We start from the raw sequence: 14320 nt of genomic DNA on the forward strand, positions 1-14320 counted from the left end.
TTATTCTTGTTCCTTCAGTGGCTGTGGTGTTTCCTTGTGCTCTCAACTCAATCAATTCTTTGAAGCAATTATTTTTGTAGTTGTATATAATTATTGTTCTTGGAATAAAATGGAGCTTCGGTATTCTTTACTGCAAAGTAGCCCTGCCATCAAGATGTATGCTTAAAGGGTGATGTTTGTTAGCTGTGCTAAAATGAAAAAGGTGGTTTTGGTGTCAGGCATGTCTCTTAAATTAATGCTTTTAACATTTAGGAGTGTTTTTTTTTGTGTGTGCCTTTAACTGGGAAAGCAAGTTCTTTCTTTGAATGCTTTTCCACTTACTGAAATCAGTTAGTAATTTTAGCTGTTACAATAATTCCTGGTACAGTCCTTGACTTTTTAAATGTGAGCTGTGTGCCTGTAAATTACAGTGAACTGGAAGCGTATTCCATGAAACCCAGTTCTTTTAATGCCAGTGATAAGTGCTACAACCCTTTAAATTTTCCCTAAGGTCCATGAAGGATTTCTTCCTTTATTTTATCAGCATTCAGAACGGTGTAGTGTTATGTTTCCCATAGTCCCATATGTTTTCCAGAAGATCTTCCTGGCTGTTTCTAGCTGGACTCCACAACAGCTATTAAGAGCAGAGTCCCTCTTGCCTCATGCCAAGCGTGTGGCGTTAACAAGCCCTGTAAACCCCACCTGCAGTCAGGAGGAGGAAGGGACCTGTGTGGTGTAATTCGTCCCATTACAAGATAAGTGCCTGAGATAACTGGGATTATTTGCCCTTCAGAATTCCTCACTCCCACTTCAGTGCCTGCAGGAGTAGCTGAAGTAACTAAAAAGTAGCTTCAACCTGATAGTTGAGGTCTTACGGGCCTTCTAATTAGTGACAATAAATACATGCTTGCAAAAGGGAGAAAGATATTGCTGATTTAATTTGGACAATTTCCACACTTACTAAATAAGCACCACACAAATGTTTCTTCCATCATTAGGTAAAACATCAAAATTTTTACTTTGAGTGGTTGCTGATGGCAGTCTGAGTTACGACGCTATTGGCTTAGCTGTTTCCCAAAATTTTAGGAGAAAACAAAAATAATACAAGGCTTCTGTCTGGCAGGTGTTGTGGAAATCCATCTCAAGCATACAGAGGTATTACAGAGGTTACCCAGGAGGAGGGCTTTCTTATTTTTACAGTCTTACCCCTGCCCACCTCCCTGCAATGTTTTTGCCATTATTTTTGAGGTTATTAACATGATGTTCAAACCCTACACTTCCTACAGCTCTTTAATCCATGTAGGATCATCCCCAGCAGAAAAGAAAGCATGAAGAAGTAAAATTTATGGAATGTTTTTCTTTTTCCTTTTTTTTTTCCTGACCATCTCTTGTGGTTTCATGATCACTAACTGTTTGTTTTTCCCTTCTACACCTCTCAGTAATTGTTTGACCATTTCAGCTGTTGAGTTAAGGAGGGGGAGCCACTAGAGACATGCCTGTAAAACTAATTCATTAAAAAAGATTGAGCGGGGCTGAAAGCAAAATTGTGTCTTTCACAGCCGTGTGTGCTCTATACACGTCAGTAAACTAGTTCTGACCCGCTCAGAAAGAGAAAAGCTAACCTGTTTGGGTGCAATATGTCTTGTTACTGTGGAGTCAGTATGAAGTGAGTTGATATTGCAGTTGAAAGGACAGATGGATGAGTTTTTCACGTGTGCATTTTATTTCTAACTAGGTTCGGCGGAATCCCTTAATCCCAGACACCAGTCCACGGTTTCACCAGCAGATCTGCATGGGATGTGGTATCCCACCGTCAGAAGGACGCTAGTGTGTCTCTCCAAACTGTACAGATGTATAGACGTATGCAAAAATTTCTTTATCTAATATTTGAAGGGAAGTTATGAAGCTTATAGCACTGGTTCTGAATATTTTTATCTAAGAGGAATGGGCAGTTACTGGCCCCTATTATCTCCTGTTAGGCTTTTTGCTGATATCTTTATGTAAAACATGAACTGACAAATTTTGGTCATTATTTCCAAGACAATTTTGGAATTTGGTAGAATTAGAAAAAAAAAATAATGCTGGTTTGTACATCCATTCCTTTTGCCATTATAGAGATATTTCAGTATCTGATGCCTAAGTTATTTACCACACCAAAACTGAGGAGTGAACAGGAAAGGGTATAAAGCTCAGGCTCGATTATACAGAATGATCTTATTGCTGAAATCATTGGGTGAATGTATTTTTTGCTTTGTGCTTTTCAGCACATCAGACAGGGTGATGTTTCTGGTCTTAAAAATGCTGGCTCTGCTGCTTCTACGTTTTGAACGTGTTCCCAGTTTTTTTGTGTTGCACATCTTTAAAAAAGTAGGAAACTGACATACCAAACAATGTTTAAATTATCCAGAGTTTAAGACAGTATAAATCTTTATGTCTAAGAGAAACAAATGTGTTATTTACTTCACAAGTATTTTGAGATTTGCACTTTAAAGTCTGACTTTTGTCTGTCACCTAACAGAGCTAGTAAGTCTGAGAAACATAATGTGAGTGGTTTTGTTTCTCTGTATGTGTTCTATCTTACTTAATACATGCTTAATACCCAGGTACAAATTCAGAGCTGGATGGTGGTGGATTTGGGCATACGTTTAGTGTAGACCTGTATCCAGTCCAAGTGCTGTAACAAACTTTTATGTATCAAGGCTTTATTCTATTGGATTGCATTTGTCAGTGTGTTTGTAACTAACTCATCTAGAGTTGTGTGTGCTGGTAAGCATAACCTTCACAAGCCACAACTCTTAAAATTCTGTTTAGGCTTTGCTAATGTTTTATTTTTTGGTCTGATTTCTTCTTTCCTGCAGAGGGCAGTGTTTCAGGGATTATCGCAAGAGGCCTTATCTGCTTGCATCCACTCACTGCTGGGAGCTGCTGATTCTATCAGCAAAAACAAGGTCAGAGTCTGTGCTTTGGGGGATAGGGTGGTTTTTCTCCTTTTTTAACTTTTCCCCATGTACGTGTAAAGCCATGAAGTAGCTGTTCCAAATTCCATTGAAATCTTAGTGAAATCATGTGGCTCTGACCAAATTCCAGACTTGATGGAATTGCTAGCTGATTAATATATTCTAAAACATGCAAGCCTATCTGAAAAGGTAAAATACAAATCACAGCAATCATGTTTATGGGCTGCTATAACTCATATGAATTCAGTCAAGTGATGCCTGAATAAAAATAGTGCTGGAAGTCTATCCTGCTACCAATTTGCCTGTTACTCTTTTTGTTTTTTTTTTTTCTGCTTCTTTTTTTGGAGTTTTCAAAAATCTTTCCAAGTATTAACTTCACTGGCAAGATTTGATAAGTCTTTTCTGCTCAGAACTATCTATGAATAAAAAGCTTTGATCTCGTATGTGGTATTCAGAATTTGATGCAGTTTCATCAAGTCATTTTTACCTTACATGTTACTTTAATTGGAATAGACCTGTGTGTTTTTTTTTCTCTTGCAGTTTCTTGAATACAAATACTGTAGTATTTACTAATTCGTAACAGCCAGGAAGTGAAATTTATTAAAACAACAAAAAAAAAAAAGAAAACTCTTGACAGGATAAACTTGGTGGATTTGTATAAGCAGTAAATACTTAGCAATGAAAACAAAATAGTTGCCATTAGAAATGAAGAATTATTTAGAAGTATTTGTTTTGAGTGTCTCATGAAAAATATCTGTTACATGTAGCACCTCTAAAAAGAAATTTGAGCCACATTTTCCTCTTGCTTGAGCATGTAACTATTTCTTACGTAAATGATTCAGATTTATACAGATCCATTCCAGCATTGTATATCAGGTCAGAGCACGAAACTGATCCCACAGTGAGCCCTGAACAGACTGGCCCGGGACTAGGATCTGTACCAGTTTACTGTTGGTGCATGTCAATATAACATTACTGATGAAATTCTGCATATAATAATAATAAAGTCTCAAGAAACCAGCGCACCACGTATTTTTAGTGAATGCTTCCATTTGTTAAAACTGTATATTTAAACCTATTTTCTTGACTCTCTCATTTAACATTATATCAAGGAAAGATCTTTTCCAGCTTGCAAAGGCAAATACACCTTTAATCCTCCTTCATTTGCCCCAATGAGCCATGAACTTGAAAGATTAAAAACTGCTTGTGGTGTATAGCATAGCTGAAATAACAAGCAGTGCAAAACTGATCATCTCGGTGGTGTGAACCTGGCCTTGGTTTATTCTTTCTATCTTTGCCATACAGTATAGAAATTAACTAAGCTTTGTGTTTAATGATATGAGAAAAATGCCTCGTAAGACCTTTGCACAGTAGCAAAGTTAATGTTTCTGTAATAACCTTGATTATCTGTCTTTCTGGCTTTTTTAAATTATCTTAACGATGGCAAAAAAAAAAAAAAACCCTTGCAATTTCATATTTTTCAACATATTTCATGTATGAATTACATGAAATAATTCCTGGCTTTTATGAAGAATAAGTTTGTGTCTTTCAAATACCAGATACCTGTACCTAATGTGGACATTTAGAAATAGAGCTGTGTATAATCCAGGTCTTCTAAGAAATAGGAATAAAGTCAGCTTCTGCAGGGCAGAGTATTCAGAGCAGTACAGATCTGTGTCTTGTTGATCCTAGAATGCAGTTAATGGCACTACAGACTAATGCAAAAAGCTTGTTTGGAAAATTGTTGGTAATAATTTTGTTGCAGGAAGTTAACTAATAAAAAAGTGAAGGTGTTGAAGTTGTGCTGTTCGTTTAATGGTTGCTTTTTACATGTAATGAGTATTTTTTTTTCCTTGTGCTGTAGACCCAGGTTGATGGACAGCTTTTCTTAATAAAACACCTTTTGATTCTTCGTGAACAAATTGCTCCTTTCCACACTGATTTCACCATTAAGGAAATTTCCCTGGACCTTAAGAAAACTAGAGGTACTGAACAGTTGCTGGCTACAGAATGGGATGGCGTTGTCATCCCTTCATGTGCTAGCAAAAGTTCTGGGTTTATTTTATGTTCACCTGCAATGACCTGTATGCTTGTGCTAATCTCTTGCTTTGTTCTTACCTTCTCTGAGAGAAAAAAAAAAAAAAACAACAAAACAAATGTTCTTTTTTTAAGGGCAATTCAAGATGTATCTAACAAGTTCTTTATTTTTGTATGGAATGCGTTTGACTGCCTTTTGCTGCTCACCTAACTTCTTTATCCAGTCCTTTTTAAGAACAGCTAAATAATCTCTGTTTCTGCACAGAAATGTCTCTTCCATCTTCTGATCTTTTAAATGAATATCTGTTGTTATTGCTGTTTAACAGGCTAATTTAAAAAAATACATAGCTGACTTGCCTGAAACAAAATAAGATTTCCTAAACTTTTCTGTTTTGTTTAGGAAAGAATTCTTTTTTACATTGCAAGTCAAATAAGCAGTATTGTATGTTTTTTTGTGGCAACCATGTCTGTTTTTAGGAATAATAGAAACTATGTGTTTTTTTTTTTTTTTTAATTGTGCTATGGTTCCTTTGTAAAATGCAGGAAAAAAGCCCTACGAAAATAAAAGCGAACAGTTGTGGAGTTGTCAGGTTTATAAAGATAAGGGGGAAAGTAATGGGAAGCATGTCAAGTTTCTCCTCTTCTGTCCTGGAAGAGAAAGCTGAAGAAATAACTTTTCTTTCCTGCCATCTAATACGCTGCTCTTCTAACTCTGAAGCGAGCGATTCCCACACTAACCATTTCACCTGTTGCATTTGAACATCAATGAAACCACGTACCTGTTGAGTAGTTTCTAGTTGACTGGAGGTTAAAGGGTAAATATGTCCTTTTGGTGTCTCTTCCTGGCTGACACACAAGTTTGTTCTCCTTCTTTAATTAACTGAATAAATTTTTGTGCCAGCCAGTGCTTCGCACACGGTAGTGGTAAGTAATGGGAAATGCTTTCTTTATGGTGGGGGATGGAGGCTGTTGAAAATGTAGACTGAGCTTAATTCTTAATGTAGCATGGCACAGGCCAGCAGGGCTGTTATATTTGGGATGAGTTGTAGTAGAAAGATAGCATGGCTAATAAGAGTTTTATTGTCTTCCAGCCAAGCTCTCTGCACATAGATTGTACTTTGGGATTTATATCTGAAAGGAACACTGCTTAATGTAAAAGTCATGCTTCCACTTTTTTAAAGTAGTTTAATACTAAGGTTATTGCAACTGGAAAATATAGCAGGGAGAGGTGGCTTTCACACTCTCTGGCTTGTAGGCATCTAATGAAGAACTTAGGCTCTTTTTGGAATCAGAAGTAATTCAGAGAACAGAATGAATCTTTCTCTGCAGTCTCCTTTAACTGCATAGGAGTGCAGGTTCTTAGTTTGGCATTGAAGTACCTGGCATTCCTTCTTTGTTTAATGTACTTTGACAGCACTTCTTTAACTCACACATCTTCTTTCCCTCCCGTTGTTTCATACAGCACCAGAGGCACAGAATTACTTTTGATATGAAAGAAAGCAGATGGAGGTGTAGGATGGTAAATGAATGACACTGGGGCAACAAACTATGCAGAAACTGTATTGATGATTTTCTTTTTCCCAATTTGATTAGATTTCAGGTTGACAACATTCCCTTAATTCAATAGGAACAGTTTCAGGATGACGTGTTAATTGCAGGCATTGTTGTTTTTATTTCTTGGTACCATAAATATGAATGTATTTCAATATGTTGATGTTTTTTGTTTAGTCTTAACTAAAAACCTAAGCACACAGGAAAAGAGTGCCAGTTCTGAGTCGCTTTGTGCAACCATGCTTGGTTTTCCCAGTTTAACTGCTGAACTACGTAGCTTATGTAAAAGTCTTTCACTTGTAGATGCCGTTACAAAAGGAAAAGAGCTCACACACTTTGCGTGCTGATAGCACTACTGTTGTTATCAATCATTTTTTAGTTTGATGTAATGAATTTTTCTGTTTGAACTGTGTTCATTGTTAGATCCCGGTGTACTGTGTGTGTTTCTGTGCATATGCATTTGTGTGTGCACGTGCATGCACACCTACTGGTCGTGGGATCTGTAGTGTTACAATGATGCTAATGAGGCTTGGCTATCTTAATGAGTAAATAAGTGAATAAAGCTTTGTGTTCCTGGAGCTGAATCCCATTTACTTACAGTGCGAGTGGTTTTCTGATTCACAGATGCGGCGTTTAAAATCCTGAACCCTAAAACAGTTTCAAGATTTTTTAGACTAAACAGCAACAATGCCTTGATACAGTTCTTGCTGGAGGTAATACAGAGTCTCGTTGCATTCAGAAAAAATTGGTCGTTAAGCGGGTGGTGATCTCTGGCAAATAAAAAGGAGGGATTTGTTGTCTTCTCTTCAAGGGTACTCCAGAAATCAGAGAACATTATATCGACTCGAAGAAAGATGTAGATCGTCATCTGAAATCAGCTTGTGAGCAGTTTATTCAGCAGCAAACCAAACAGTTCATAGAACAGCTGGAGGAGTTCATGACAAAGGTACAACCATGTTGTATGTTTGTTAACTTAACTGAAATACTGATAGGTCAATGAAATTAGTATTTAAATTGGGTACAGGAGAAGCTGCTAGATCTCTCTGATTAGCTGAAGATGTTGGCATTTCCCATTTTAAAACTGTGATTCCTTTTAAGTTTCAACAAGGAACTGTCAAAGCATTTTCAAAATTAATAGATTAAAAGAACAAGGCATAGTTTGTTTTTAAAAGCAACTCTTACACTCTTTTGTTCAAAAGCTGTACCTGTTTCAGTGAGTTGAAATAGGGCTATGAAAGTCAGCAGGAGCTTTTCTGTTTGCAGGAAAAGCACTCTCCAACCTTGACTGAATTTGTAAGCCCTCAATAAAAGTCTCAGGTTGTGCGTGTTCTTAAGAGAAATCTCAGAGTATGGCAGCCATGCTCCAGTATACTTTTAGCAGCCAGCTAAGTTTGCTGAAGGCTTTTATTTTCAGCATATTTTACAGCAGTGAAGTGATTGCTGAGCATGGCTTTCCTTCCAAGTCTTGTTTTGTCAGGAATTTCTGTCACAAACTGAGGCAGGTAGATCGGGCATCCTAGAGGACAGATACAAAAGCTGTCCTGTTACAATACACTTTTTTATAGAACCTATCCTAGGGCACAGGATTCAAGACACCTTGAGAAAAGCACGCAGCGTGATCTGTTATTTCTGGAAAACAAAGCATGATGCGGATCCATGTTGCACCAAGATGTGTTTTTATAGCACAACAACTCAGAAACTGGGTCCTGCAGCATTGCTGGACTTCAAAAATACCCCAGATGCTGGCTTTCTGAGAATTTAGAAGATTCCAATGTTAAATTTACTGATGCCTGTGATGATGGGGCGAGGGGCCAGTACCATGCCTAAATATACAGGTGATTAAAATGCAGATGATCAACTGAGATTGCTAGATTGTTGAAGTTATTCCAATTTGGGGAGTTTGACTAACCTGATGAAGCTTAATAATTCCCTTCTGAGCTTTCTTTGGCACCTAAAGACACAAAGAATTTTTGTAAATTTAATCCCGTTTTGATTTTTTTTTTCAAGACGTATTTATGATTGTATTTTTGAACTGCATTTCTGTCAAGCAGCTTCCCCTGTGTATTGTTAAGTCAGGACCTAGAAAAAAAGAGAGTTCGGTATCTAGGAGACTTGTGCAATTGTTGCTTGGTCAGTGTGTTGTGACTTCAGCTGCAAGAAACAAACATCATTTTGTTGATTGTCATTGTTTTAGGTGGCTGCTTTAAAAACAATGGCTACTCAAGGAGGTCCCAAATACAGCCTTTCACAGCAACCTTGGGCACAACCAGGTATTTGCTTTGTTTTACTTTCATACTGCTTCAGAGATCCTTGTAGGCTACTAAAGCCATGATCATTTACCTGTTTGAGACTCCCACAGGAAACTCATCTTCAAAAGATGACCTTCTCTTCAGGACTTTCTCTTCGAAGTCCTGGCTTATATTTTTACTTGTGTGCCAGTTTAAATGTCTTCAGATTCTTCTAAATCAAAACCTGACAAACTTAAGAATATGCGTTTAATTGGAACAATAGCTGAATGAATCGAGTGTTTCTCAAGCTGTGAATGCTCTTGCATGAAAACAGCTTTTTCTCAAACAGATGCAGAATGTGCCTACGGAATTACTTGATCACGTTGAAATGAAGCTTTGGCTTTTGTAGAAAAAAATCCGAGTCTGTATGGAAGCTTTTATTGTCTGTAGCTGTGGCAAGTGCTTCCTTTTCAGAACTCAAATGCTTCGTAGGAACATTTGGAGTAGTTCAGATGTTCCTGTGTTGCTTTGCTGTTCATGTTACCAAGTTGAGCTTCTCGATGACACTGAGAAATCTGCTTATTCCAATTCATACATTGAAACCTTCTGTTGCTGCATCACGTTCTTAAAATGCAAAGCCAGCCATATTCATTCATAATTCAGTGCTGCTCCATGGTCAGACACTCTCAAGGGCTAACTTGAGCTTCTACTTAATATTTCCTGCTTCTTCAGGGGTATTTTTAATGTTTGTCTGGAGATAATTATGTGTGTAGAGGCAGATCTAAGCAGATCTTCTGTTGTTTCTTGGAGTCATTTGTGTGGGAAGCAGAAGTAAGTAGGAGAAAATCGAGGCACTGTAGAAAGAGAGGAAAAACAAACATAGGATACTAACTTGGGGGATTTAAGGCTACAAAATGTATGTTGCCCCTGCCCTTTAAGCAAAGATCTTGTAAAGCCATTAAAATACCTAGCAATAAAGAAAGAAGGTCTTGTCTGAGAGAGGATTCCTGTCTGCTTGATTCAAAATGCAGAAGGCTGTGCAGCCCTTCTTCCAGACACAGCCAGTGAACAGTAAGGAGAACTGGTGCTACACTGTTCTGTTTACTAGCAGTATTTATTCCTGGCAGTTCCTTTTCCAGGGCAGTTTGACGTGGGGTTGGCCTGTGTAAAACTTTGTTGCTCCTTCAGTTGGAAGGCTGCAACTCCAGGAATTTGAGTCTGCGTTAGCTGGCAGAAACGGGTTGGGTGCTTTTTCTGCAGAGTAAGAGGCTGATGTCTCGAGTAGGTCCTGAGAGGTGAGCCTGGTCTGGCGTGTGCTCATATGATGGAATGATGCTGTGCTGCCCAGTCTGCCCCCCTATTTCCCAGTCTGCCCCCCTATTTTGATTTCATTTGTTTATGATCACCCCTAGTACAGGGGAGATGCTGTTCAGGAATGTAGATTTCCAATTGCAGCATGATCTTCTGCTTCATTAAGTATGTTTACTCTTATTTCAGCAAAGATCAACGATATGGTCTCTTCCACTTACAAGACAATAAAAACAAAGCTGCCATCAACGTTACGAAGCATGTCCTTATACTTGTCCAATAAAGATACGGAATTCATTTTGTTCAAGCCAGTTAGGGTGAGTACTGCTCTATGTACCTCAGCATGTTTTTCTCTGGGTGCGAAACCTATTGAAAAGGCCTGTGAAATCAAAAAATCTAACGGTATCTTTTAGCCTAAAACCAAAATTGTCCTGTTTCCTCTTATGTTCAGCCTGCATAGTATCCATTGCAGGGACAGAGGTGGGTTCTGGTACTTACTCTGGTCAATGTTTGGGGTGAGTTCTGTGCTTTTTTTTTTTTTTTTTAATAATGACTTTTTCCTTCTTTCCTTTAAAAGAACAACATTCAGCAAATGTTTCAGAAACTCCATGCTTTGTTAAAGGAAGAATTTAGTAATGAAGATCTCCAGATCATAGCCTGTCCTTCAATGGAACAGGTATGTACCGAATATATTGTTTTATTAATTGCTTTTTCATGTGACTGTCTTTATTTTTAAACATGAACTTTTCACTTTTCGTACTTTTAGCGTTCAGATATTTTTTTAAATCCTCCTTAATCCTGGCTGATTAAACTCAGGACTTTCTCTGAACTCCAGGGTCTCAAATAAAAGGTTTTGCTCATTTGTTTGTTATGAATATCCAATAGAGTGTTTTTTTAAATTGAAGGCAGTGACTGATGTTTTTGTGGATTGGTTTGTACAACATCATGGCAGAGTCTTGCCATTTTTGGGCATTGTCTTTTTGAAGAGATACCACAGCTAGAGAACAAGCTTAAAAAAAAAATCTGTGCACGTGAAGTTGGTCTCGCTTTTGACAAATACGAGAAGCAGCAACTTTTTATGTTTGGGAAGTAGGGGAAAGAGCTACAAGGGTGTATTTGAAGTAAATTGGATTGGGAAAATGTGCAGTTTTTTAATTGAAATTTAACCCTACATAACCCTTCTCAAGAGGTGAGTGGGGTTGAGAATTCTCTGACAAAAACAAGTAGGTTTTCAAAAATCTGTCTTTGACTTTAGGAGTCCAGGGAGTATGGTTAAAATCTTAATATCACGGGCTGCCAGTATTCAAACTGAATGTGGTAGAGGAGTTTGCCCACAATGAACGTGGCCACAGGGATGTGTGTTAACTATCCTGGAGCACAGAGTAGGAGTGATGCACTGGAAAAGGTGGGGTTGTCCTAGAGGAGTTGGCTTCTTCTAATGTCGTTTATCTGTTGATCCTGAGGATCATTTCCACAAGCTGAAGTGCATTGGAAGCAATATTCTAGTTTGTGGGAACCAAGGATTGCAAAGGACCCCAAATGTGTTTCAGATATCTAAGATGGATGCTGACATTTTCTCCAGTGCACAGATTTTTATGGAGTTTGTTGACAAAGCCAGAAGTCATCCTAAAAAAATCTAAAACAATAGGTTGTGACTGCTGAAAAGACTTCTCAACAGCTGCGTTTTACAAAGCCTGTGAGTTGGGATTTGACTGGAAGTTTTGACCAGTTCTATGGGTGTTCTGCTTCAGATAAGTCTCTATGTGCTTCCATGAATTCCTGTTTAAAGGTTAAAATATGAGACATCAGCTCCTGAACTTAGCTGTTCGGTCTAATGTGGGCTTTTGCTTTGTCTTCCAGGTGAACTTACTTTTGTCGATGTCCAAGTAGCCAGTGAGGCTGCTTCAGACAAACTTCAGCTGAGTGGCAGACAGTGAAGGGGACGTGAAGACATTTGCAGACATTTTGAAGTAAATGAAGGATCCCCCGTGCAGTCCAGTCTGCATTAAAACCCTCCAGGCTGTTTCTCCCTGTTTTAGGAAAAAGTTTAAAAAAAGAAATCAGTTTTATTGATTTGTTAAAGGTCTTCCTATTTGCTGGCTTGAGAAGGGGGGGGAAAAAGCAAACAAAACAAACCTTTTGCTGATCACTCTTATGGAAGCTCAGTTACTGCCTTCTCCAGATATTCTTGAAGTCCTGTTTTTTTTTTTTTGTATCTAAAATCCTTTCATACTTTAATGGAGTGAAGAGAAGCACTTTCAAAAAAACCCACTGGAAGTTGAGTGCAGGGAATAAAATGGGAGCAGTGGTATTTGCAAGGCTTGGAGATAAGCACGTTGATACGACCGTTTGACTTAAGCAGGCATGCTCCAATTTTTTAACACCCCTGAGAATCCTGATAACTTACCAAGTGCGTGAACATAATTCAGAGGTTTTTAGCTGGGAAAACTTTATTTTCTACATCTGAAGCGTTTCTTGAAACACTGGATGTGCTGTTTTCTTCTTGTACCCTGGTGATTAAGAGCTGCGAGGCCTGGCGTGAAGTTTTATGCTCTAGCCTTACTCCGTGTAAAGAATCTCGGATTCTTGGGATTTGCAATGGAAAGCTGTGCAATATAATTTCTGTTGTTTCTGAGGGAACTGCATGTTTTCAGATGCTTTACAGCAAAGCGTAGCATTGAGATTCTCAGGTACTTAGAGTTTTAGGTTAGAGGTGTTTTTTGTTTTTTTTTGTATATTTTTGCCGTACCCAAGATCAACTGGTGGTGTCGGATTAGTCAAAGCGGGCGCTGGGACCGGAACTTTTACAGCCTCTGTGGGCTGGAGCAAATGCTAGTGGGGGTGTGCAGGGGATGCCAGAAATGGATGTGTAAGCACTGTCAAATCATCATCGTTAGCAGGGGTTGAGTGCTCAGTTACTGGTAAGCAGCGTGCTGTGATCAGTAGGCATTAATTGATCCTTATTTCAGAAAGCTGAATGCGAACCCCTCTGTCATTAATTGAGTGAAACACTAAAAGCAGCTCTAGAGTATCTCGGTGTGCAGATCTTGATCGTGCAGCACTGCGAAAGAAAACCACGGTGAGGTATGTGGCAGCCTCTCAACTCACTCGTAAAAACTCTTTCTGAAATATTTAATTACGGAGACACTTCCATGCACATCAGTGGTGTTTTGATTTAATGTTTTTCCTCTTACGAATCACGTGGCTGGAGACTAAAACAGTAGGATTTAAAGCTACCATGAGAAGTGTTGCAGCAGTGGTGCTGAGGTACGCAAGTGGTACTCGTAGGACCTTACGTGACTCCTTAAAATTAACTAAAGGAACTAACAAGGAAGCAAACCTGCCCTTTTGGTTTTTCTTTTTACTTATGTAGAATCGCAGGCTGTAAAATACTGCCCAGTGCGCTGTAATATATGTATATTTGTTTTTTTTACAAAGTTATACAGAAGGATTGCATGGTCACTGCACAAAGCTGTGGCGGACTCAATACATTGTACAGAGGAGATGTGAAGGGTAAACCCTCGCAGGAGGCACTCTCGGGATTTGGGTCTTTTCTCTCCTAGAATACCTGGACAGCTCTAGGTCGGCTGGCTGGAAGATTAGCAGAGCAATCAGTTTATACAGCCTGTTTGCTAAACGACCCTTTGTTTAAACATGTACAGTTTCAGATATTTACGTTTACAAATAGTGTAAATACTTTCAGAAGATTAATTTAAGATGCTTTATATTATCTGACTAGAAACTTGCCGTTTTTAATTTTTTTAAATAAAAATGTTGCCTCCTATTTTGGTCAAAGAGTAAAGCTTTATTCTGTATCCTGAGGCTTGTCTGTCAAGGTAACTGTAATACAGAGACCATAAACACCCTGTAAGCACAGGCAGGGAGCGCGTTGCTAAAGAGAAGTGTTCTTTGGCAGTAAGAGAAATGACTTTATTTGGCACAGATGTATACCTGAGTGCTGAGCGTACAGCTAATTGTTGAAATAATCCCTCTTTATGGTTATAATAAAGTAAATTTGTATTTTCTTTACTGACAAATTGGTATTTTCTTTACCGACAAGTGGTCTTGCGTGGCTAAATGCTCTCTTTGCTTCAAATTTTATGAGGGGGGAAGAAACCGTGACTGTAACAAAACATATTTTATCTAGTTGGCCCTTACTCAGAGTAAACTTGGGAGGTGGTGGCTGAAAGCACAACGATTATTTTATTTGATAGCTGTTCCTGTTGCTTGCAGGCTTCTCTACCCATCATTTCTTACTAC

The 14320-nt window shown here is 38.4% G+C and overlaps 1 protein-coding gene across 1 annotated transcript in view; it reads left to right on the forward strand.

The window, feature by feature from the left end:
- COG3 (component of oligomeric golgi complex 3) overlaps nt 1–14085 on the forward strand; it is a 30000-nt gene extending 15915 nt beyond the window's left edge. Inside the window, exons 15-23 of the mRNA XM_038173333.2 lie at nt 1715–1839; nt 2838–2927; nt 4801–4921; nt 7149–7237; nt 7336–7470; nt 8719–8794; nt 10250–10377; nt 10638–10736; nt 11921–14085. Of these exons, the coding sequence (XP_038029261.1) occupies nt 1715–1839; nt 2838–2927; nt 4801–4921; nt 7149–7237; nt 7336–7470; nt 8719–8794; nt 10250–10377; nt 10638–10736; nt 11921–11950 (893 nt within the window). The 3' untranslated portion in view covers nt 11951–14085. The remainder of the gene's footprint in view (nt 1–1714; nt 1840–2837; nt 2928–4800; nt 4922–7148; nt 7238–7335; nt 7471–8718; nt 8795–10249; nt 10378–10637; nt 10737–11920) is intronic.
- The last annotated feature ends 235 nt before the right edge of the window (nt 14086–14320 follow it).

Source organism: Anas platyrhynchos, chromosome 1, assembly GCF_047663525.1.
Source record: "Anas platyrhynchos isolate ZD024472 breed Pekin duck chromosome 1, IASCAAS_PekinDuck_T2T, whole genome shotgun sequence".
NCBI lineage: Eukaryota > Metazoa > Chordata > Aves > Anseriformes > Anatidae > Anas > Anas platyrhynchos.